A 20,991-nucleotide genomic window follows, 5' to 3' on the forward strand; every position below is an offset into this window, starting at 1 on the left:
CAGAGGCAGCATGGAGCTATTAACTCAGCATCCTGCCCCAGCTAACTAGTCCTGCGTCAGCTGGCTGGCCTTCAGTTATAGCCTCGGAGCAGCCTGGCCCCACATGAAGACAAATATTTCTGCATGGCACCATATATTCCTGCGTAACCAAACCTGATGATTCATGCACAACACCCCAGGAGAGAGCAATGAATCAATTGTAACAGTGTAAAAAATGGTCTGGTGTGATTTGTGGGCTCTACCAGGTTTTGAGCAAGAAATCACTCAGCTGACGTGTATAATGTAACAGGAGACAGAAGTCTGCTAAACGTGACCCCCCTGCCAGCAGCAGCTGACACTGTGCCAAGAGTAAGCCTAGAAATTCTTTGTAAAGCAGCACACTGGCTCTCATTCTACCAAGAAACTAAAGGACAGCAACCCTATCATTTGTTAATCTGTGAATCTTGATAAGTGCTAGAGTTGGAGCTGACTTGGGGAAGCTATGAGTTAAAAAGAAATGCTGTGTATGTGGACACTCTGAAGAGGTATCAGCATAGCTGAAAGATACGAGAACGCTGAGGACTTCGCTCTTGGTGTGGCAGGTTGGGGCACTAGCATATAAGGTGAAAGGTAAGCACCAGGGGTGGGGAGGGAAAGGGGATGGTGGCAGGAGGTGCATGGGAAGTGGCATGGCCGTTAAAGATCAAAAGCAACAGCATAATCCCGTGTTCCGGGCTGGGAGATGTGGCCAATCTGTTTGTTTGCCAAATGGGAGCATCATTGGCATGATCATCCCTGGCAGTGGAGCAGGGAGATTACCCCATCTTGAGACCTGCAGGAGCCTTGGTGGAATCTCAGATTGGTGCGTAATGCAAGTTGTAATGGTTGTTAGTAATAACAGAAACTCACTTTGTAGGCAAACCATAAAGTAACACGCCTTTAGGGCAGGAGCTCTCTCTCCCATGGCCTAGATTCAGCAAAGTCTTTAAGCTTGTAGCCTCCAGCTACAATAATTGCGTTTTTACTGGGAAAGGATTTGAAGCCTAAAAGTTTTGAGGGGAATCTCCAATAGGTGAACACTGTTCCTCTTTTGCTGTTCCTAATTTCTTGTTGTCAAAAGTGTCCGGCAGTGAATTACAGTCCTAAACCACCGAGCAAGAAGTGGAGGAACGGCACAGCAGGCACTGACCAGGGCACCAAGCAGCGTGGCTGTGGCCAGGGAAGGGGCACTGAACAAGCGACGTGACGGCGTGTGCGGTGACAAAGGGGCCGGTGATGCCCTCCTCCTGCCCCCTGTCACTAGCAACATGCCTGGATCAAGGCCCCATGCCTCCCTCCTACACCAGGAGAGAAGAGGGTCCCCACTGAGGGGTCCCTGCTAAATCCTTAATTCCCTGCAAAACCATTGCATGCCCCATCTCCCAAGGCAGCTCTTTATACCTGTGTTAATGTCATGCCATAGAGAGCTTTTCATGGCTTATTAATTAACTTCCTCCCACCCCTGGGAACACCTAGCCACTCCCTTCGTCCTCACCTATCCCAGCCATTTATAGCAGCGATGGGATGCTAGAAATAGAGCTGTGTCCACCGAGAGCCCAGGAGCCTGTAGACAAAAGGAGTAGTGGAGTCGGTTCACAAAGGAGGTATTTTCTAGCTCGCAGCAGTGAGGCAGCATGAAGAGCTCCGGGTGCACTTCAAGGTAAGGGGACGGAGACGGGAACACTGTGGGTGCAGAATTAAGGTAGAAAGGTCTGGTCCAGGTAATCTCTGGAAGTTATTAATAACCTATAGAGTCAGTTACAATTTGCTCCAGGGCGGAGATTAATTTTGCTGTGATTGTTTCCTTCATGTATTCCAAGTCTTTTAATTTGAAAGAACCTTGTTAGGTCAACACAGAGAACTGTTATTTTCAGCTTAAGCCAAACAAACCAGAAGGTTGTCCCAGGCCTTAAAGCATCCGTAGCAGTACCTCCAAGTGTGACCTGAGAGGTAGTTTTCCATGTTTTCTTCCCGGCTGGGAGATGACACAGGTTGGGAAGGCGAGTTGAGCCTCTGGCGCAGACCTGCTGACAGCTCCCCAAGTTTTTGGCTTCTAGGAAAAATTCTGTGTCTTGGTGATCGGTTCCCAAGTACTTCCTCAAAGGGCTCTCAGGCTGTTGCATGTCGTTCGTGCTTAGGTGACTTCCATGCACTGTTTGAGTTGTGGCTTTCTCTCTTCAACTTTGCTTTGCAAAAGACTATATTAATATGCCAAAAATATAGATCCTGGCTCTGATTGCACCCTGTGACTCTCGGCTGTGCCAGACTTCATGCACCCCTGAAATGCTTCCTCGTGTGAGGAAGGAAGAAATCACTGCAGCCATGATCCCATGTGTCATGTCTTGCGTGCTCCCATTTGCAAGTTATGAAATCCCTCTGCTTGTGGCTGTAACTGTGAAAGATCAGTTCTGTCTTCCGTAACACCAGGTGCTTTTCTGGTTCACCATCAGCTCGTGCATTTGAAAGGAGCAAAATAGCTCTCAGACAAGTGGGATGTGTCTTTTCTGAAGGGCATTAAAGGATGGGGAGTGTTTTAGCCAATGCTGAATAGGGTGTCTGTTGGCCCGACACAAAGGTGTAGAAGTGGCTCGGTCAGACTTGCAGTCTTGTGACAAAGGTGCGTGTATGTGACACTAAGGGAACAGTCTTCAGGAGCAGTGCTGGCTCTTGCAGAGCTGTGCCAGGGCAGTGGGTGCAGAGCGGGTGGTGAAACCCCTGGTGCAGGTTTGTGGGACACACTGAAGCCAGCAACAGGCTCTGTGGGTGCAGCAGTGGGTGGCTGAGCCCCTGGGGTGATGGGGACAGGATCAGCTGCACAAGCACACCGACCAGCACCCTGCGTACTTGCAGCCCCCTCCTCTCATCTCCCTCCAGTCCCCACTTTCCTGCACTCCTTCCCGGGCATCACCTTGATCCCGGCCCTTGGGCCTTCTCCGGAACACCTCCACTGCTTGCCTTTGCTGGGCCGAGGGGCAGTGGGGTGAAGGTGTCTGCAGTCCCCTCCCTGCGCCCATTCCCCACTCACTCCCTGAGCTGGAAGGCAGGTATCTTTCCATCCATACATCCCCAGGCAGGGGAACAAGCACCATGCCACAAGGTAGTGTTGTTTGGCACCGTGGGACAAGAAGCGCCCCCCCCCCCCCACAGTGACAATTGTTCCTTAGCTGCCTCCCAAGGTGAGAACCAGAAGGACAACCACCTCAGGGGGGTGTGTGGCTATAGTGGGTCCTTCTGCACCCCTCTGGGGAAGCTCCATGCCTGATTACCTCTCTGAAGTGCCTGTCACCGACACGTACAGCGTTGGGGAATAAATGGGAAGAATTAGGGATCTGTGTGTGGTCGCAGGGCGATGTTCTCATTGTGATCACAGAGACATGATGCGATAGCTCACATGCCTGAAGTGCTGTCACGGGTGGATATGTACTTCTTAGGAACGACAGGCCAGCAAGGTGGGGTGGTGGAATTGCTCTTTATGTGAGAGAGCAACCGGAATGTGTTGAGCTCTGCCCCATGGTGGAGCGGGTCCAGAGAAGGGCAGCAAAGCTGGCGAAGGGTCTGGAGCACAAGTGTGATGAGGAACAGCTGAGGGACCTGGGGTTGTTTAGTCTGGAGAAGGGAAGGCTCGGGGGGGACCTTATAGCTCTCTACAATTGCCTGAAAGGAGGTTGTAGTCAGGTGGCATTGGTCTCTTCTCCCAAGTAACAAGTGACAGGACAAGAGGTAATGGCCTCAAGCTGTGCCAGGGGAAGTTTAGACTGGATATTAGGAAAAATTTCTTCACAAAGAGTGTTCTCAGGCATTGGAACAGGATGCCCGGGGCAGTGGTGGAATCACCGTCCCTGGAACTGTTCAAAAACCATGTAGATGAGGCCCTCAGCGACATGGGTTAGTGGTGGTCTTGGCAGTCCTGGGGTAATAGTTGGATTTGATGATCTTAAAGGTCTTTTCCAAACTAAGTGATTCTGTGATTCTATGAGCTTATGAGATGATGTTGTTCGGGATACTGCATGGAAGAAGCAGGGCAGTAAGTAGGTTTACAACCCTGGGCTTCAGGAGAGTAAACTTTGGCCTCTTCAAGGACCTACTTGGAGAAATCCCATGGGTCAGGGCTCTAGAAGGGACAGCCCACTTGGGAAGAATATAGGAATGCTTTTCTGCAGTGCCATCACAGTGTTACAGCATCACCGCCTGTCTCCGTGCTTCCACTGTGTTTACCTTTGATTTGTGGCCCCCCAGTTGCAGCTAGTGATGATGGCTGTGGGTTTATGTGCGGCTCTTCGTGTTCTGCTGGACTTTGCTTCAATCCTCTCTCTGATTTTCCATGGCCAGATACTGTGGCCAGTCAGTGGGAGGCTGTAGACTATGCCCGGTGGAGCTGGTGATCGCATTCATGTAAGGCCAACCGGGAGGAGCGATTCAGTGTCTTTCACATGGCACAAGCTGTAGGATACGAAAGCCACCACTCTGTGCAGCAGGACCATGTGTGAGGATCCTCGGCCTGAAGGACAGTAGAAAGGACCACGAGGTCCAGCCTGCAGCAAGCCACGTGCCCCCATTGACCCTTGGACAGGGCAGGCTTGGAGCCTTCCTCGCTTCCTGAGGAGAGCGGGAACCATGAGTTTGACCATCCCATACTATAAATGGGACTTCTCAAAACAAAGCCCAAGCCAGATCTGCTGCATTTTGGAATTTTCTAGTGAATAATCTAGAAGCTTCAACAGTGGATAAGCTCTAGAGCCGCAGAAAGCTAAAAGAAAGGCAAAATAAAAGGCAGCAGAGCAGAGCGCAAGGCTATCGGAAGCTCTCAGGCTCTGCCTGAAGTAGGCTGCGTTTTGCCAAAGGCCAAAATTTGGAGAGTGATGGTGAAAATGCAATTTCCCATTGTCCCGCCTCTAATGCCAGAGCTGCTCACACAGCTGGGGGAGCCAAAGGAGGCATAAGATTGTGCTCCCCATGACGAACATTCCCAAGCTCTATCAGCAGTGTTGGGTGGTTCGCATTCAGGAGGCGCTATCAGATAAAAATCCGCTGAAACTCTCCTTTCTTTCCAGGCATATCAAATGTCTCATCATTTTCAGCCTTTGCCTGGGACTCATCTTCCTGTCGGGATTCTTCCGTATGAAGCATAAAGACTACACGTAAGTGCAGCAGAAGCAAGGTTGTGTGACTTTATCTGCCCAGGGCAGCAAGGGTCTGACCTGTGGCACTCGATTTAACTCGTGAGTTCTAGGCTAATAATGGAAGGGCAGTGGCCCAAAGTTATGTCCTAGATCCACATTTGGGTAGGCAAGGGATGAAATTAGCCAAAGTGCAGCTGTCTGGGGCAAAACCAGCCATATGGAAAAAGAGAAGGGGATTAAGCTGAAGCTTTTGGGTGAGAACCTGGAGAAGCAGAAAACTGTCCAACACTACACCTGAGGGATGGGGCTTGTTTAGGTTGGTGCCTTGCCCCAGCTGCAGGTGTGGTATCAGAAAGAGAACCTGCTCAGGTTTGGCTTTGTCAGATCCCAGAGATGGGGTATGGTACTGGAGAGGCTGTTTTCCCCATCTGTTGCCTTCCTGCAGAATCTCAAAGAGCCACAAGGAACTGCTGATACCTTTCATGCCTTGCCATGCCAAGACTAATGTCATGTTCCTCAAAACCCACAAGACAGCCAGCAGCACCGTCCTGAACATCATGTTCAGGTTTGCAGAGAGGTACAACCTCACTGTCGCCCTGCCAGCTGACCAGCTTGTCCACCTGGGCTACCCAAGCACCTTCCTGGCCCGCTTTGTGGAGGAATTCCAAGCCATAGGACAAAACTATAACATCATGTGCAACCACCTGCGGTTTAACCCCTCCGAGGTAAGGAAGAGCCACACCACCTGCGGAGAAACCTGGTTCAACAAGCAGGGCCTCCATACTAACAGCCTCTCTTCCTCCTTCTGGCAAATAGGTGCAAAAGGTGATGGCAGCAAACACCTTCTACTTCTCCATCCTGAGGAACCCCATTCCTTTGCTGGAGTCTTCCTACATCTACTACAAGCACGTTGCCCCTGCCTTCAGGATCTCCAAAGATGTGAACGAATACCTGGCGTCACCCATGAAGTATTACCGTCCAGCAGATTACAAGCAAAACATCTATGCCAGGAATATCATGTGGTTTGACTTTGGCTATGATAACAATGCAAAGGACAACAAAAAGTACATTCAGGCAGTCTTGAAGGAGATTGAACAGAACTTCCACCTGATCTTGATAGCAGAATACTTTGATGAGTCCATGATCCTCTTGAAGCACACTTTGTGCTGGGATCTGGATGATGTGGTTTACTTTAAGCTCAATTCCAGAAGCCAGGACACTGTCCACACCTTGACTCCAGAAAGCGAGGAGCAGATAAAAGCATGGTGCTCACTAGACTGGAAGCTCTACCTGCACTTTAACCAGAGCTTCTGGAGGACAATTGAGGAGACTATAGGCCTTGAGGAGCTGGAGAAGGAGGTGAGTCGCCTGCGAACAAGACAGAAGGAGCTCATGGAGACCTGTCTCTTGGACCAGGAGGCAGTGGGGAAGGATCACATCACGAACAAAGCCCTCCTGCCTTTCCAGTCAGGGGATGCAAATATCCTTGGGTACAACCTCAAACAAGACTTAGACAGCAGGACACTGAGAACCTGCCAGAAAATGGTTATGCCAGAGCTCCAGTACACATCCTATCTTTACGCTGTTCAGCACCCGCACAAGAAGAGGAAGCAGTTAGGCTTGCCCTTGCTTTGGACCACTTTCCAGAAGAAGACGCAGCCCCCAGCTCCCAACTAGGGCATGTGACAACCCACTGCAGTTTCCCACCCCTTTGCATCACCCCATGTCTGGCACATGGCTGGCCCACAAGGCTCTTGCACATGAGGGAGAGGCAGGGGAGGGCTTTGTTTGGGGCCACCAAACTGGTGGTGGGTCGCTTTTTGGAGACTTTGAGCCAAAGGCTTTGCATTGTCCAGATCCTGCGTGATCCCTATTGCCAGGGACAGCCCGCGGCTGTTGCATGCTGGGCAGGCTTTCAGCTGGCTTAGACATTCCTGCCTCTTAATCATTAATCACGGGCTTAATCATTTTGTTTGCATTTGGCTTTGTTTAATAGCTGTCATTTCATCCAGGCTGGTCACAGCTCACTAGAGCAAGACCTGTTTGTGGGCATTTAGGGGAAAAAACGGGAGGGAGAGGGAAACGAGGAGGAGTGAGCAGTGAGGGGATACGGTGCTCAGAGGAGTAGAGGAGACACTGGGTGTCCTTTTTAGCAGCATCCATGCTCAATGACATCTAACTACCATGCGATGCCAGTGCTGCTTTTTGGATGAGCGTCCCAAGCATCATGCCCAAAGCGGGGTGTGCTGCCTGGCAGCATTTGCCCACCAGCACATGAGATGTCCTTCTCATGTGTCAGGGGGTGTGGGGGCCTCTGCACCATTTGGGACAGCTTGTTGCTCCCCTGGGAGGGCTGATTTGGGGTTTCACCCCTCTCCCTTGTGCAAGAATCCCCAGTCCCTGGGCATGGGTGGTCCCTTGGGCTCAGCATCCCTGAGGCCCTTTATCAGAAGAGGCTTTGTTGCTGATAAGGGGATGGCGAGAGACATTGGGCACACCAGTCACACCATCCAGGTCCCTGCAGCTGCCCTGAGCGGTGCAAGCGGGAGGAGATGCTGACTGGACTTTGAAATACAGCACCATCAGCGATGGCAGGTCCATTGGGCAATCATTAATGGCCATGACGCTAAAGCCACTGGGCTTGGTGCTGCTGCCCTTTGGATGGACCTTCCCAGCGCTGTTGCCGTTCCAGGACCTGGGTGGCGTGACTGGGATGATGGATCCAGGATTGCTTGGCTTGCAGCTTTGCCGCAGGGAGAGATGCTGTCGGAGGGAGTGGTGTGAGAAGCAGAGCTGGGGTTTTCCTTGGCTGTGTTTAAATGCAGCAGGTAGTCAGGAAGCCAGCTGAGGCAAGGGTTAACTGCCTGCAGTGCAACCTGTGTTCCTCTCAACCCGTGTGTACCATGGCAGCAGCAACAGCACTTTCATGGTTTTCTGCTCCAGCAACCCGAGATAAAATTAACCAGGCATTTATAATTATCTGGGATGGAGGAGACAGCAACTACATGTGTTCAGCCTGGGCAATCCCTGGGGGCCTGTCCTGGCCAATTCTGCAGCCTGAGCCTGAGTTTTGCCTTGAAGTTTCTGATCCGTAACTGCCATATGAATGTTGTCAAGCCCCTTCAGCTGAGCCGATGCCTGGGATGGAATATAAGCATAGAAATAATTGCTTAACAGATGGCCTATGAAAGGGGTGCTGGGAAGGCTGGGAGCTGCGGGGAGCTCACAGCTGTGGTGGCCCACGGTGAGCATGGGTTGCAGGGCCTGGGCAGGGAGCTCTAGCGTCTCCCAGCCTGTGGGAGGACAGAAATCGTAGAATCACAGACTGGTTTGGGTTGGAAGGCACCTTAAAGCTCATCTAGTTCCAACCCCCTGCCACGGGCAGGGACACCTTCCACTAGAGCAGGTTGCTCCAAGCCCCTGTGTCCAACTTGGCCTTGAACACTGCCAGGGATGGGGCAGCCACAGCTTCTCTGGGCAACCTGTGCCAGTGTCTCATCTGTCAGCTCAAAGCCATTCCCCCTTGTCCTGTCACTACAGGCCCTTGTCAAAAATCCCTCTCCAGATTTCCTTTAGTCCCTGCGGGCACTGGAAGCTGCTCTAAGGTCTCTGCAAAGCCTTCTCTTCTCCAGGCTGAACAAGCCCAGCTCTCTCAGCCTGTCTCCAGAGCAGAGCTGCTCCAGCCCTCAGAACATCTTTGTGGTCTCCTCAGGACTCACTCAAGCAGCTCCATGTCCCTCTTGTGTTGGGGCCCCAGAGCTGGATGCAGCACTGCAGGGGAGGTCTCACCAGAGCAGAGCAGAGGGGCAGGATCCCCTCCCTTGACCTGCTGGTCACACTCCTTTTGATGCAGCCCAGGACACGGTTGGTTTCTGGGCTGCAAGTGCACACTGCTGCACTGCTGGAAACTGAGGCAGGAGATGCAAACACCCCCCATAGCTCCTTCTGCACCCCCCTGCAGCCAAGGTGGCTTTCAGCCGCGGGGCCCTGGCTCTGCCCTGGGTCCATAACAGTGCCTTTGTGTGGCGGGTGCTGCATGAGCGACTGTCACTGCTGACTCAGGGGTTTTCCCTGGCCACCGCCACTGTGGGAGCCCTGTGACCCATCAGTGGGGGGACCCTGCAGGGTGGGAAGGCGGGGAGTGAAGCAGTGAGGCTACAGGCTCTGCAGCAAGCTGTCTACTGCTGGAGCCGGTGTTACCCTGTGGTGTGGCCAGGACAAAGGGGACCCCCAGCTGAGCAGGACCCGGTGAGTGCCTTCACTTTTAATGTGGGGTGTTTGATCAGGAATAGCTCCTAATTAAAACACAGGTGAAAGTCGCCCTCAGCTGCTCCGGCTGTGCCCTGCAGGGGGATGCCCATCTATCTCTGCCAGTGGTGATAACCTGGGACATGCAAGGACATGTAACCATGGGATAGCTGACTCTGGCAGCACTCCTGCTGTCAGCATAAAATCATAGAATAGTTTGGGTTGGAAGGATCTTAAAGCTCCTCTAGTTCCAACCCCCTGCCATGGGCAGGGACACCTTCCACTAGACCAGGTTGCTCAAAGCCCCGTCCAACCTGGCCTTGAACACTGCCAGGGATGGATGATCTTGAAGATCTATTTAATTTTATTTAATCTTATTTTGGGGTAGCTCAGGTCAGCCTCTTCAGTGTTACCCAAAATCTTGTGCTACCTTTGATGACTTGCCACCGCAGCAGCACACATTCAGCTTTCTCAACCCCAACCCTGCCTGTAGCCACCACCCCTCCAGCCCATGCTCCCAGGGGGCTCCCCAAACCCAAGCTGCCAAGTTAAACCCTAAACCCCTCCAAAGACAACCCCATTCCCAGCCAGCACCCATAGCTGTGCCCAGCAGCCGGTGTCCCCCCCTTCATCAACCCACTGGGCTTGGGCTGCATCTTTGTGCTGCAGATGCCATGGGCTCCCGGCACTTCCCCGCCCGCACCGTGCTCTTTGAGAAGGAGTCCAATGGCGTCACGTACCGTGTGCCCGCCCTGCTGTACCTGCCCTGTGTGGCCAAGCTGCTGGCGTTTGCGGAGGAGCGGCTGAGCGCTGACGATGCCCACGCCAACCTGCTGGTGCTGCGCCGCGGCTCCATCTACGGCAGCTACGTGGAGGTGGGATCGGGGGATGCCCCTGGGGCTGGAGGAGGGACACTCGTGGTTGGAGGCACGGGCATGGCTGGGTGGTTATCCTCCATTGCTTGTGCATGGCACAGCCGAGCTCCTGGAGGCAGCCGCAGTGGGGAGGGGAGGCCGGGTTGGGTGAAGTGGGGTGGTGCTCACCGCTCTCCATGCTCTCCTCCTCCCCGGGCAGTGGGAAGACATGCGTGTGCTGGAGACGGCGACGATGCAGCACCACCGCTCAATGAACCCCTGCCCGCTCTACGATGAGTTCACCGGCACCCTCTTCCTTTTCTTCATCACGGTGCTGGGCAGGACACCTGAAGCCTACCAGATTGTCACCGGCCAAAACGTCACCCGCCTCTGCTGCATCACCAGCACTGACCAGGGCCTGAGCTGGAGCAAAGCCACGGACCTGACGCAGCAGGTCATTGGTGGGGCCATCAAAGGTAGCCCACTGGAGAGGAGTAAGGAGAGGGGAGAACATAAGGGTGATCATAGGTTTTGGTCTCCTAGAGCCACCCATGGTGTGGCTGGAGGTGGCCTCAGAGTAGGAAGCCCACAAGCACCAAACTGGTGGGGTGGAAGAGGACCTCAAGCAGAGGGAAGGTGGGATGGAGTGAGCACTTGTATCACTTGCATGGAGGGAAAGAAGACAGAGAGGCCCCGTAGCTATGAGTAGGACCAAGAGGGCCCTGCTGCCCTCCCACCCTACCGCCTTACTTGACTAGGCTGGAAGAGATGCTCTGAAGACCCTTCCACATTGGGCATGGCAGGGGCACCATGGAGGCCACCCTTCAACCATATCCCATCTCCTCTCCCTAGACTGGGCAACGTTCGCACTGGGACCCGGGCACGGGATCCAGCTCCGGTCGGGCCGGCTGCTGGTGCCTGCCTACAGCTACCACATCGACTGCAAAGAGTGCTTCGGACAGCTCTGCAAGACCACCCCTCACTCCTTCGCCTTCTACAGCGACGACCACGGCCGAGGCTGGCGCTTTGGGGAGTTCATCCCCAACTTGCAGACAGGCGAGTGCCAGCTGGTCTCAGTGGACGAGGAGGATGGTTCCAATGTCCTCTACTGCAACGCCCGCAGCCCCCTGGGCTTCAGGGTCCAGGCACTCAGCACGGATGATGGGGCCGTCTTCCACAGGGGGCAGCTGGTGCAGCGGCTGGTCGAGCCCCCCCATGGCTGTCACGGCAGTGTTGTCGGCTTCCCTGCACCTTTTGTCTATGTCCCTGCTACCCCCCGGGACGCTGTGATGCCCATCCGGGGCTCAGCTTCCCAGCTGCTCCCTGGGATGCTCCCGGGGTTTCGGTACCTGCCCGCTGGGCGGGCAGTGGGTGATGAGCTGTCTGCGGTGGCCACTGAGCCCGAGGAGGCCTGTCCTCCCCCAGGGCATCATAGCCATGCCCGTGGCAACACCTTGGTCCGAAGGGACCCTGCGGTGACCCCCAGGCCTCCTGGCTTCTTCCAAGCACCCACATGGATCCTCTACTCCCACCCCACCAGCTCCATGTCACGGGTCAACATGGGGGTTCACCTGAGCACCTTCCCCAGGGATGTGGAGAGCTGGACTGAGCCATGGGTCATCTACGAGGGCCCCAGTGCTTACTCAGACCTGGCTTACATGGAGCTGCCCTACAACGAGGCCTCCATCGTTGGTGGCCCAGCCATTGCTTTCGCCTGCCTCTATGAGAACGGGACACGGTCGCCCTATGAGCAGATCTCTTTCAGCATGTTTACACTGCACGATGTGCTCCAGAACATCCCCCTGACAGCCACTGGTTCCCGGCGGGACGATAGCCCCCCACGCTGCAGGAAGCAGGGGCAAAGGAGCTGCCTTGTCTCTTAGTGCCCCCCAAGGTCGGCTCCCCCCAGTCCCACAGCAACAGTCCCCAGGGCACCAACCCAGAGACCAGTGCACTGGGATGCTCACAGGGTTCCTGCCATCGGCCAGCATGGCCACATCACACAGAAGGCTGTGCTGCCATCCCAAAACCGGGGTTAAACTGGTTTTTATTGCTATTTTTTATCGTTATAGTTGGCTGGGCATGGAGGCTCCTGCCACCAGCCCAGTTCTGGGCTCTTTTCCATTGATAACACAGGGATGTTCTTGTTATTGCTGAGCAGCTCCCCAGACTACCCCACCAGTGAGCAGTCTGGGGGTGCACAAGATGTTGGGAGGGGACACAGCCAAGGCTCCTGACCATAACTGACCCAGGGGATACCCCATACCATATGGTTGGTGGTGAGCAACTGTTTTCATTTGCATTCCTTGTCTGTCTTGGGGGTTATTTCTTTCTTTCTCTTTGATATTTTCCTTTTCACTACAATTAATTATTAATTGGCATTATTATTATTTTGTTTCAATTATTAAAATGTTCTTATCTCTACCCACGAGTTCTCTCACTTCTACCTTCTGAGAAACCACGACAACCCCCCATTTACTGTTTCACCTGGCTGACTGCTTGGCTTTTTTAAGCTACGTTGGACGTTGCTACTTTCCTCTGAACCTTGTCAGTTTTGGGGCAAACATCGTCCCAGCACAGGTTCAGGTCTTTGTCCTGGTAAAGGTTTAGGGGACAAGGACAAAGGAACAGGGATGCGCTGAACCTGGTGACACCCCTGGCAGGTGCAGCGATGGGTCCTGAGCCAGTGGGGATGAACAGCTGCTCCTCTCATTTGCTGCATGCATGCATGTGTGTGTATGGGTTTATGGGTGAACTTTGGGGGCTACACCCCAATTCCACCACTGCGTCCCTCAGCACAACTCCATCCAAGTCCTCCAGCCCCAGCCAGAGCCTGCCTCTGCTCTTCAGGTCTCCTTCACCTCTCCTGCCCTAAATACAGATTCATTAATGAAAACGAGTTAAATGTTCCAGCTCTTACCACCACAAATACCACCATGTCCCATTTCGCACGGAGGTGCGTGGAGGCTGCTGACGAGTGACTGGAGAAGCCACTGGGCTCCTGCCAGGATGCCAGGAGCCAGGTCCTCACCTCCATTGCTCACTGGGCTGGTTTACAATCCCACATGGCTGCCAGCCCCACGGGCATCCTCCAGGGAGGAGGAAGAGGTATCGTGCAGCAGAGGGCTCTGCATGGAGGCAGCCCTTTGCATGCCAGCCTCATACAGGCTGAGGTGTCTGTCCCTCATGGAGGACTCTTCTTCCCATCACAAAAGCCACACAGGCACCCAAGGCAGCCGTTGAGGATCTGGAAGGACGCCAGTACCATCTCAGCAGCACTGATGAGGAGCAGGAGGGAGAAGAGGACAACATTCCAGGCCACAATGCCCTCCGGCTCCAGGCAGGTGCTCCAGGTGCGACGATCATATAGGTAGTTCTCTGTCCTTTGTGGCGGGAAGAGGAGATGTAAGATGCTGCCCTGCTGCAGGTCAGGAATCACATCACTTTCCACTGTGGAGGTATGCCCCATCCTTCATCCCAAGGATGAGCGGGGTCAGCAGGGTAATGGGGATGGGAAGCACGATGCAGAAAGCCATAGACAGTGAGGACCTCTTGAACTACAGGGGTCTTGCAATCACAGAATGGTTTGGGTTGCAAAGGGCCTTCTAGACCACCTAGTTCCAACCCCGTGCCATGGGCAGGGACACCTTCCACTAGAGCAGGTTGCTCCAAGCCCCGTCCAACCTGACCTTGAACACTGCCAGGGATGGGGCAGCCACAGCTTCTCTGGGCACCCTGTGCCAGTGTCTCACCACCCTCACAGGGAAGGATTTCTTCTTAATATCTAATCTAAATCACTCCTCTGTCAGCTCAAAGCCATTCCCCCTTGTCCTGTCACTACAGACCCTTGCAAAAAGCCCCTCTCCAGATTTCTTGTCAGCCCCTTTAGGCACTGGAAGCTGCTCTAAGGTCTCCCCTTAAGGAGTCTTCTCTTCTCCAGGCTGAACAAGCCCAGCTCTCTCAGCCTGTCTCCAGAGCAGAGCTGCTCCAGCCCTGGGAGCATCTTTGTGGCCTCCTCTGGACTCACTTGCGCAGCTCCACGTCACTCTTGTGCTGGGGACTCCAGAGCCGCACACAGCACTGCAGGGGGGGGTCTCACAAGAGCAGAGTAGAGAGGGAGAATCCCCTCCCTCAGCCTGCTGGTCATACTCCTTTGATGCAGCCCAGGACACGGTTGGTTTCTCATGTTGAGCTTCTCATCAGCCAACACCCCCAAGTCCTCCTCAGGGCTGCAATCGCCTCCAGCAAACCCACCCACCAAAAGTAACATCAACTTCATTAACAATAAGCTGATGAGGCATCACCAGCAACTCAACTCCACTGCCTCACCTGGCATCAGGCTCCTGGCTGCCAGCGTCCAGGAAGGGGTAACCCCAGAGGGTGCCATGCCTGCGGCCGTGCTCAGAGGCGTTGTAGAAGCAGAGGGGTCCATTGGTCAAACCCACCCCAGAGAAGACGAAGCAGGCAGCAGCACCCAGCAGCGCCAGCTTGGAGAGCACAGCAGAGATGAAAGCCTGTAGACAGCAACCAGGGACACACCACACCAAAAGTCAGGCGGGCTCCAAAATGCAGCTTCACGTTATTGGTGGAGTTTGGCAAGGGGGCACAACTCTCCTTCCCTTCACCCCAAGGGGGTCCAGCCCTGAGGAGCTGAGGCTGAGGATGAAGCAGTCACTGGGTTGTTTTAAGCTGGGCAGAAGCAGTCAGGGAACAGGGCAGGGAGCTGACACGTGTAGCCGGGTGGGACAAAACCTATGCCAGGATGAACAGGAAGCCCTGTCCTCTGAGGAGGTAGTGCCATGCAGCATCCCACCACAGGTCCATGGGAGAGGGGTACCCTGCCACAAACTCCCTTTGGAGAGGAGTTTGTACACATCCCACCATGTGGCCATGGGAGAGTAGGATTCATGCCATGTCCCACCACAGGGCCATGGCAGAGGTGCCACCCACACTGGGGCCAGCCACCGCACCCCACCATCTGCTGCTTAGGGCTGCTCTGAGGGTCCCAGTGCTGCCTTACATTGCGACGGGTGCCACAGTCGGAGCAGCCGGTGCATCGCCACCCCACTGCTGTGACGTGGGTCGCTGCCAGCAGCACCTGTGGGAAGGAAAACATGAAAGGAAAAGCTGCAGGATGAAGGGGAGCCACCAGCTCCATCCGTTTGTTCCTGCTCCACAGACACATGAGGAAGGACTTGGTGCAAGCTGCGGTACTCACGATGATGCCGCCTCCCCAGATGCCCGGCACAGCCTTGGCGTGCTTGCTGATGTGCCCCTCCATCAGGTACTTTGATGCCCCTCCCGGGAAGAGCAGGAGGATGTTGGCAGCCACGGAGAGAGTGCCCAGCACCAGCAGGCAGGGACCCACGATCCGGCTGCACGTCCCTACGCACATGGCCACCCTGCATGGGGATAGGGAAGGCGAGGAGAGGAATAGATTGCATTCAGAGGGCTGGAGCACCTCTCCAATGGGGACAGGCTAAAAGGGTTGGGGTTGTTCAGCCCAGGGAAGAGAAAGCTCCATGGAGACCAACTACCACAGCTTGGTTTGACTTAGAGTGCTTACAGCAAACAGGAGGGAGCCAGCCAAGGGACAAAATCCTTGGGCAAGAACGTGTGAAATCACATCAGTCTGCAATCAAATCCACCAGCAACTCCACCCCACACTAGTCCTACTGTAGATCTGAACATGCTGACACCAATTAAAGTTAATTAAGCAACGGGCATCACCTGTCATCGGGCAGCCACCCAGCTCCGCTGTTACTAATTTATCAGTTCATCTAGAAAGTGCCTGTCCATCTCCTGTTGATACCTTGTCAAAAATCAGCTCTCCCTCTTCTGTACCTGCAACACCACCTGAGGGGTGTCCATTGGTTGCTCTGGGACCACTGAAAACAACCTCATTTGCTGCCTCCTGGCTTCCCAGGTTTCTTCTACCCCGTGGGCATTTTTGCTTCAAGCTGGTTTCGTGCATTTTCCCCTTTCCCAGTGTCTTGCAACTTGTCTTGCACAAGCTCCATGAGCCAAGCTGGCTAGTGCATATATTCCAGGCTTGCTCTGGCTTTGCAGAAGCAGAAGTGAACAGGCGGCACATGGAAGAGCTGCCCCAGCTCCCCTTCCATGGAGCAGCGCCAGTGGCAGAGAGGAGCAGTTCAGGCTGCATATCCAGCCCCTGCACAGCCCAAGAGGCTGGGGGACACCAGCACAATGGGGCTTTGCCTTGCTGCAACCTGCCAGAGACCTGCCACACCAGCCCCGGCTGGCTGCTGGGGTCCAGGGAGGGCTGATCGTGGAGGAACAGGGCTCTCTATGCAGCAAAACCCTATTGCATAGAGAGAACACAAGAAGCCCAAGGTGGCCCACCAGCTCCACTCATCCTGGAGCTTCACCTGCTCCCTGCTTTCAATCCCTCCTGCCTCAGTTAGAATGAATTTTGGGCCTCTTGCCCTCACTGTGGTCCCACCTGTAGTCCAGGGATTGTGTATGGTTGTCCCTGCAGAGCCATGAGCATCCAGTGCTGAGTCCCACATTCCCACTTTGGAGAACTTTCCAGAATAGCTCTCGAGCTTTTGAGCTCACAGCGTGGGCTGCTCTCACCAGCCAGAGGCTCCTGTGGTCTTCTGCAAGCCTCCCCTTAACCTCCCCAAGGATTCTCCTTGCCCACCACCACTGCCTTCTCCCTAGGGAAGGCAGGAGGTCTCCTTCTCCCAGGGAGCTCTCCATGGCTTGCTGTCACTCACAACGCACCCCTTGCACAAGAAGCAAGTTTGCATTAGCTGCTTTCTTCTACCTCAGCAAATACAGACAGACAAAGCCCTCTGTAAGGGGAAGTAAAGCAAAAATGCAGCTGAATCAGTCTCTGTCAGGACACTTGAAATCAAGAGCCCCTTCCTGCCATCGTGCCTCCGTGGCCAAAAACAACGGGATTCAAGCAAAGCATGGGGGACTTTACCTGGAAGCAGTGGAGCCAGCGCTGTCCACCCCTTGGATGAGCCCTGTCCTGGAGGCATCACCCATGGGTGACTATTTATGAATGTCCCAGCGTGTGCTCCACGTCTTCCTCCTCCGCCCCGAGGTCCACCCACCGCACCAGTCATGGTCTTCCCGTCTCCCACACAGCCAGCAGCTCTAAAGAAAGAATGACTGTCCCATCAAGTGAGCCAGCCTCTGCCAGCGTTGCAGCTGACCCATCTGTTCAGTTTTGCCCCCTTCCACTGCCAGAAGCCAACCAAAACATGCGCAACTTCAAAGTTTAACGTTTCTACCATGTCTGCCCTAAATGCCTTGACCACTGCCTGAGTAGCAAACACTGTTTCTCCTGGAATGACCTGCAAGGACTACGTAGGGGGAACATTTTCCTCTCTGCAGCCCGCTCCAAATGCTATCATTTTGTCACCAGGAGTCCACATCCTCCACAAAGAGCTTCTTACATCATGTTTCACCTTATTTCTCTTGTTGTGCAAGAGCTTTGTGCATGAATGTTTAACAACTCAGGTTTTTCTCTTCTTGTTTTTACACACTAATGTTTCAATAAAAGCTTCTAAATAAATATTACTGTGTCTCAGCTGGTTCCTACCTCCTGTCCTTTGCTTTCTTGCAGATGGCCCAGCTTTTCCTCCAGGAAAATATTACATATATATGTCCCCCCCCCATTACATATATATGTCATGCCTTGGTGATAACATTGAGGGAAACATTAATTCTGGATCTCCTAATTACTGCAAGTCATCAGACATCAGCATTTCAAAGTCCTTTCTGGGGTGCTCATGGCTGGAAGCTAGCGTGTGATGGGGAAGCTCCTCATCTGTCCCCATAGAAAGTGTCTGACAGTAGCAGCTCCAAGATGGGAACAGGACCGGGAGAATGTGATCTCCATGTCTGAGTACAGGAGACAGGGAAGCTGTAGTACAAAAAATGGCCAAAATGGGGCAGTTTTTCTGGCAGAGGAGTTGCAGGCAGCACAAGCAAAGAGGAGAATTTCTCATGGGTTGTGCAGGCAAAAGGAAGAATCTTCTCAGCGTTTGGAGAAGGTTCATATTCCTCATGCGTTCATGAGGACCTGGGGCACAACAGCCACAGGAGATGAAGTGTGAGTGTGGCTATTTTACAGCCCTGATTGATACAATCTTGCTTCAATATAGTAAATAAAAAAAGCAACCGGAGTGCTACCTTTTGGTATAAAACCCAACTTGCTCTACCTGGGGTAACACACATGAGTAGCATTTGCCAACACATTTCAAAGTGGCTTTTCCTGATTTCAAATCAACGAGTACAGCTCTGTCGAGAATACAAAACCTGCTCTAAGCACAGCAGGCCACGCTTGGTAGGAAAAAATGGAGAAATGGAGTCGGAGCCCTCGGGAGCCATGTGGGAAAAGATGAATGAACGGTGAGGCTGGGTTACATTAGCCGATTCCTTTTTTCTAGGAAAAATAAGCTGAGAGGAGCGGATTATCTGAATAATGATAGTTCCTCTGAAAGGAAAATCAGATTTTGCACAAGCACGTAAATCCCCATTTTATTCTTAGATAAGACTAAGTGTTCTCTAAAACGCAGGCAGCAGCAAAGGCGAAACATGCAGGGCAGCAGACTGCCAAGAATAATCAATTTTCCCTTCTCTTTTTGTATTTAGAAAGGAAGCATTTTTCACTCTGCTGGAAGATGTGTTGCAACCTCATCTTGTGCCCCTTTTCTATGTCACACCAATCTGAGCTTCCTACGTTGCTACACACACATGATCGGGTCAATCATTTCCCACAGAAAACCCCGTGCCACTCAGCATGAACCATCAGGGTGAATCTTTTCCCCAGGCTACTGATCTTCCCCTTACACCCGCTCCAGCCCAAGTCTGCAATAGCAATAATGATCATAAAAGGCTACTTTTAGCCCTGCACAGCTTCCCAAGCGCTGTGAGCGGCTGCGTGCCTCTCTTGCATGAGAACTTTATTATGAAAGCATCAGCACAGCAATTATGGGAAAGTAACATGGTGCCAAGTCACCCAGCCACAGTGCTGCCAAACGTGGTCCCATGCAAAGCAATTCTGGCTTGGCAAGGTCCTCCTGCTAACTCCTTCTCTGACACTAGATTGCAGCTGAAAAGACACTGGCTGCTTTCATCCTAGTTGTTTCATGTTGCTTTACCCCATCACACATCAAGGACTATTCCTCTCCGGCCCATGGTTTGCAGGTCACACTTGGCAGTAGCTCTTTCTGGACTTTAGTCAGTGAGATTTTTGTAACCACTGCTTTTTGCTTCCCTGAACTCCTCTGGGGCTGTGGGCACAGCAAGTTGGGTTTCAAGAGTAGTTTGGCTTCAAGGAGAATCAAAGAAGCTGAGTTGAGTTTGAATCAGCAAAATCAAACCATTCTGTGCCAAACCAACCTCCACCTCAGTCGTGTCCAGAGGATGCTCACCATGATACAGTGGTCTCTCCCACTCTTCTCAGTAGCAGCTGCAAGTCTATTTCTGCCACTAACTAGCTAAAACTTCTCCAAACTCACATGTGGGCACTTCTGCTGCCAACAGTGACCTCCTTAGACAAGCCCTGCACAGTCTGTGGCTAGAACTCAGACTGAAGAAATACCGACATGATGCTACTAGACAATATGGTATTTGCTTTATCTTCTTTATGAATTCCACCTGATTTAATACTTCAGATGAGATAAAAGATATTTGGTGGGTAAGGGAAGAGTGACTGACATCATCTACCTGGACTTGTGCAAGGCATTTGACACTGTCCCGCATAACATTCTTATCTTCAAACTAAAGAGGCATGGACTTGGCAGATGGACCATGTGGTGGATAAGAAATTGGCTTGAATAGCTGCATTTGAAGAGTTGTGGTCAACAGCCGAGCCAGGGACATTTGCCCTCCTCTCTAAGGCATGCTGGAAGTGACTCACGAGGAACACTGGTTGAAGGTTTTAGCATGACTGCTGGCACAGTCAGTCAGGCTATTCCATAACTTCTTGCAGAGTTCAAACACTGCAACTACAGCAGTGGCTGACATTAGTGTTTCAGCGGAAACCTCCCTACAGTCAGGAACATGAAGATGACCTGAGATCAGTTTCTTAAGCTTTTGTATTCCCACTGTACCTGCTAAGTACTTGTCCAGAAGGGACTCTGCTCATCGGCATTTCATGTGAGGTCATTACAGGAACGTCCCAAGGAGCCCAGAAGACAATGGTGTAAGTTAGAGGCTCCATGTTGACAACACCCGTACCAAGAAGACATTGACAGTTCAGAATAGAAACCCACTTTTCTCTGCTCTTCCATTTATATGGACAGAAAACCCTAGCCCTGCCTTTTTTAATTCATTTTCATAAAGGTAATTTTCCCATCAAGATACCAAAGTTTGTCTCACTTCAACATTGCCTCACTCTAGAATGGGCTGAAGCTTTCTTGGGCTAAGCAAGCAGCTTAGCAAGCAGCTGTAATCAACAATCCATTATCAGCAGAAACCGAATGCTTGCTGTTGAAGTCAGTTACTTGGATGTATTTATTATCAGACACTATACTGCAAACAGGCTTCAAATTCAGGCAAGCCCTGTCCTTGCTTGCTGGGCAAACCTGGTGCTAGTACCTAAAATAAAACACATTTGGACCTCTTCAGCTGAGCTGCAGCTTCTGCTACTTACTTTGGAAAAAGAGTCAATGCCAACAAAAGCTGCTACAGCCAGGGTAGGAAAATCATAAGCTTCCCAGAGGTTCAACAGAGGTTATGGCATCCAAAACCCAAGAGATTACGAAAGC

The 20,991-nt window shown here is 52.7% G+C and overlaps 3 protein-coding genes across 6 annotated transcripts; 2 read left to right on the forward strand and 1 right to left on the reverse strand.

Annotated features, from left to right (window-relative positions):
• The first annotated feature begins 1,598 nt into the window (after window positions 1-1,598).
• On the forward strand, window positions 1,599-7,116 carry GAL3ST2 (galactose-3-O-sulfotransferase 2). Of its 2 annotated transcripts, XM_030496137.1 has the most exons (4): window positions 1,599-1,678; window positions 5,070-5,156; window positions 5,584-5,863; window positions 5,955-7,116. In XM_030496137.1, exons 1-4 carry the CDS (start codon window positions 1,653-1,655, stop codon window positions 6,813-6,815), a joined length of 1,254 nt encoding a protein of 417 aa, XP_030351997.1. In that variant the 5' UTR covers window positions 1,599-1,652; the 3' UTR covers window positions 6,816-7,116. The 2 variants fall into 2 exon arrangements, with proteins under 2 accessions (XP_030351997.1, XP_030351996.1); XM_030496136.1 differs by lacking the exon at window positions 1,599-1,678 and having other exon boundaries at window positions 3,928-5,156.
• Window positions 1,601-12,357, forward strand: NEU4 (neuraminidase 4). 3 transcript variants are annotated; one of them, XM_030496128.1, is made up of 4 exons: window positions 1,601-1,678; window positions 10,056-10,261; window positions 10,461-10,716; window positions 11,093-12,357. In XM_030496128.1, the coding sequence occupies exons 2-4, from the start codon at window positions 10,061-10,063 to the stop codon at window positions 12,121-12,123; spliced, it is 1,488 nt and encodes a 495-aa protein (XP_030351988.1). In that variant the 5' UTR covers window positions 1,601-1,678; window positions 10,056-10,060; the 3' UTR covers window positions 12,124-12,357. The 3 variants fall into 3 exon arrangements, with proteins under 3 accessions (XP_030351988.1, XP_030351989.1, XP_030351987.1); XM_030496129.1 differs by lacking the exon at window positions 1,601-1,678 and adding an exon at window positions 5,093-5,156; XM_030496127.1 differs by lacking the exon at window positions 1,601-1,678 and adding an exon at window positions 9,060-9,386.
• A 479-nt stretch (window positions 12,358-12,836) lies between these two features.
• On the reverse strand, window positions 12,837-17,856 carry TM4SF19 (transmembrane 4 L six family member 19). Its single transcript, XM_030496145.1, has 5 exons — window positions 17,193-17,856; window positions 15,459-15,642; window positions 15,261-15,338; window positions 14,570-14,754; window positions 12,837-13,623 (listed from the first exon to the last, which is right to left on the reverse strand). Exons 1-5 carry the CDS (start codon window positions 17,255-17,257, stop codon window positions 13,425-13,427), a joined length of 711 nt encoding a protein of 236 aa, XP_030352005.1. The 5' UTR covers window positions 17,258-17,856; the 3' UTR covers window positions 12,837-13,424.
• Between the last annotated feature and the right edge of the window lie 3,135 nt (window positions 17,857-20,991).

The sequence above is a fragment of the Strigops habroptila genome, chromosome 8, assembly GCF_004027225.2.
Source record: "Strigops habroptila isolate Jane chromosome 8, bStrHab1.2.pri, whole genome shotgun sequence".
In the NCBI taxonomy this organism is placed as follows: Eukaryota; Metazoa; Chordata; class Aves; order Psittaciformes; family Psittacidae; genus Strigops; species Strigops habroptila.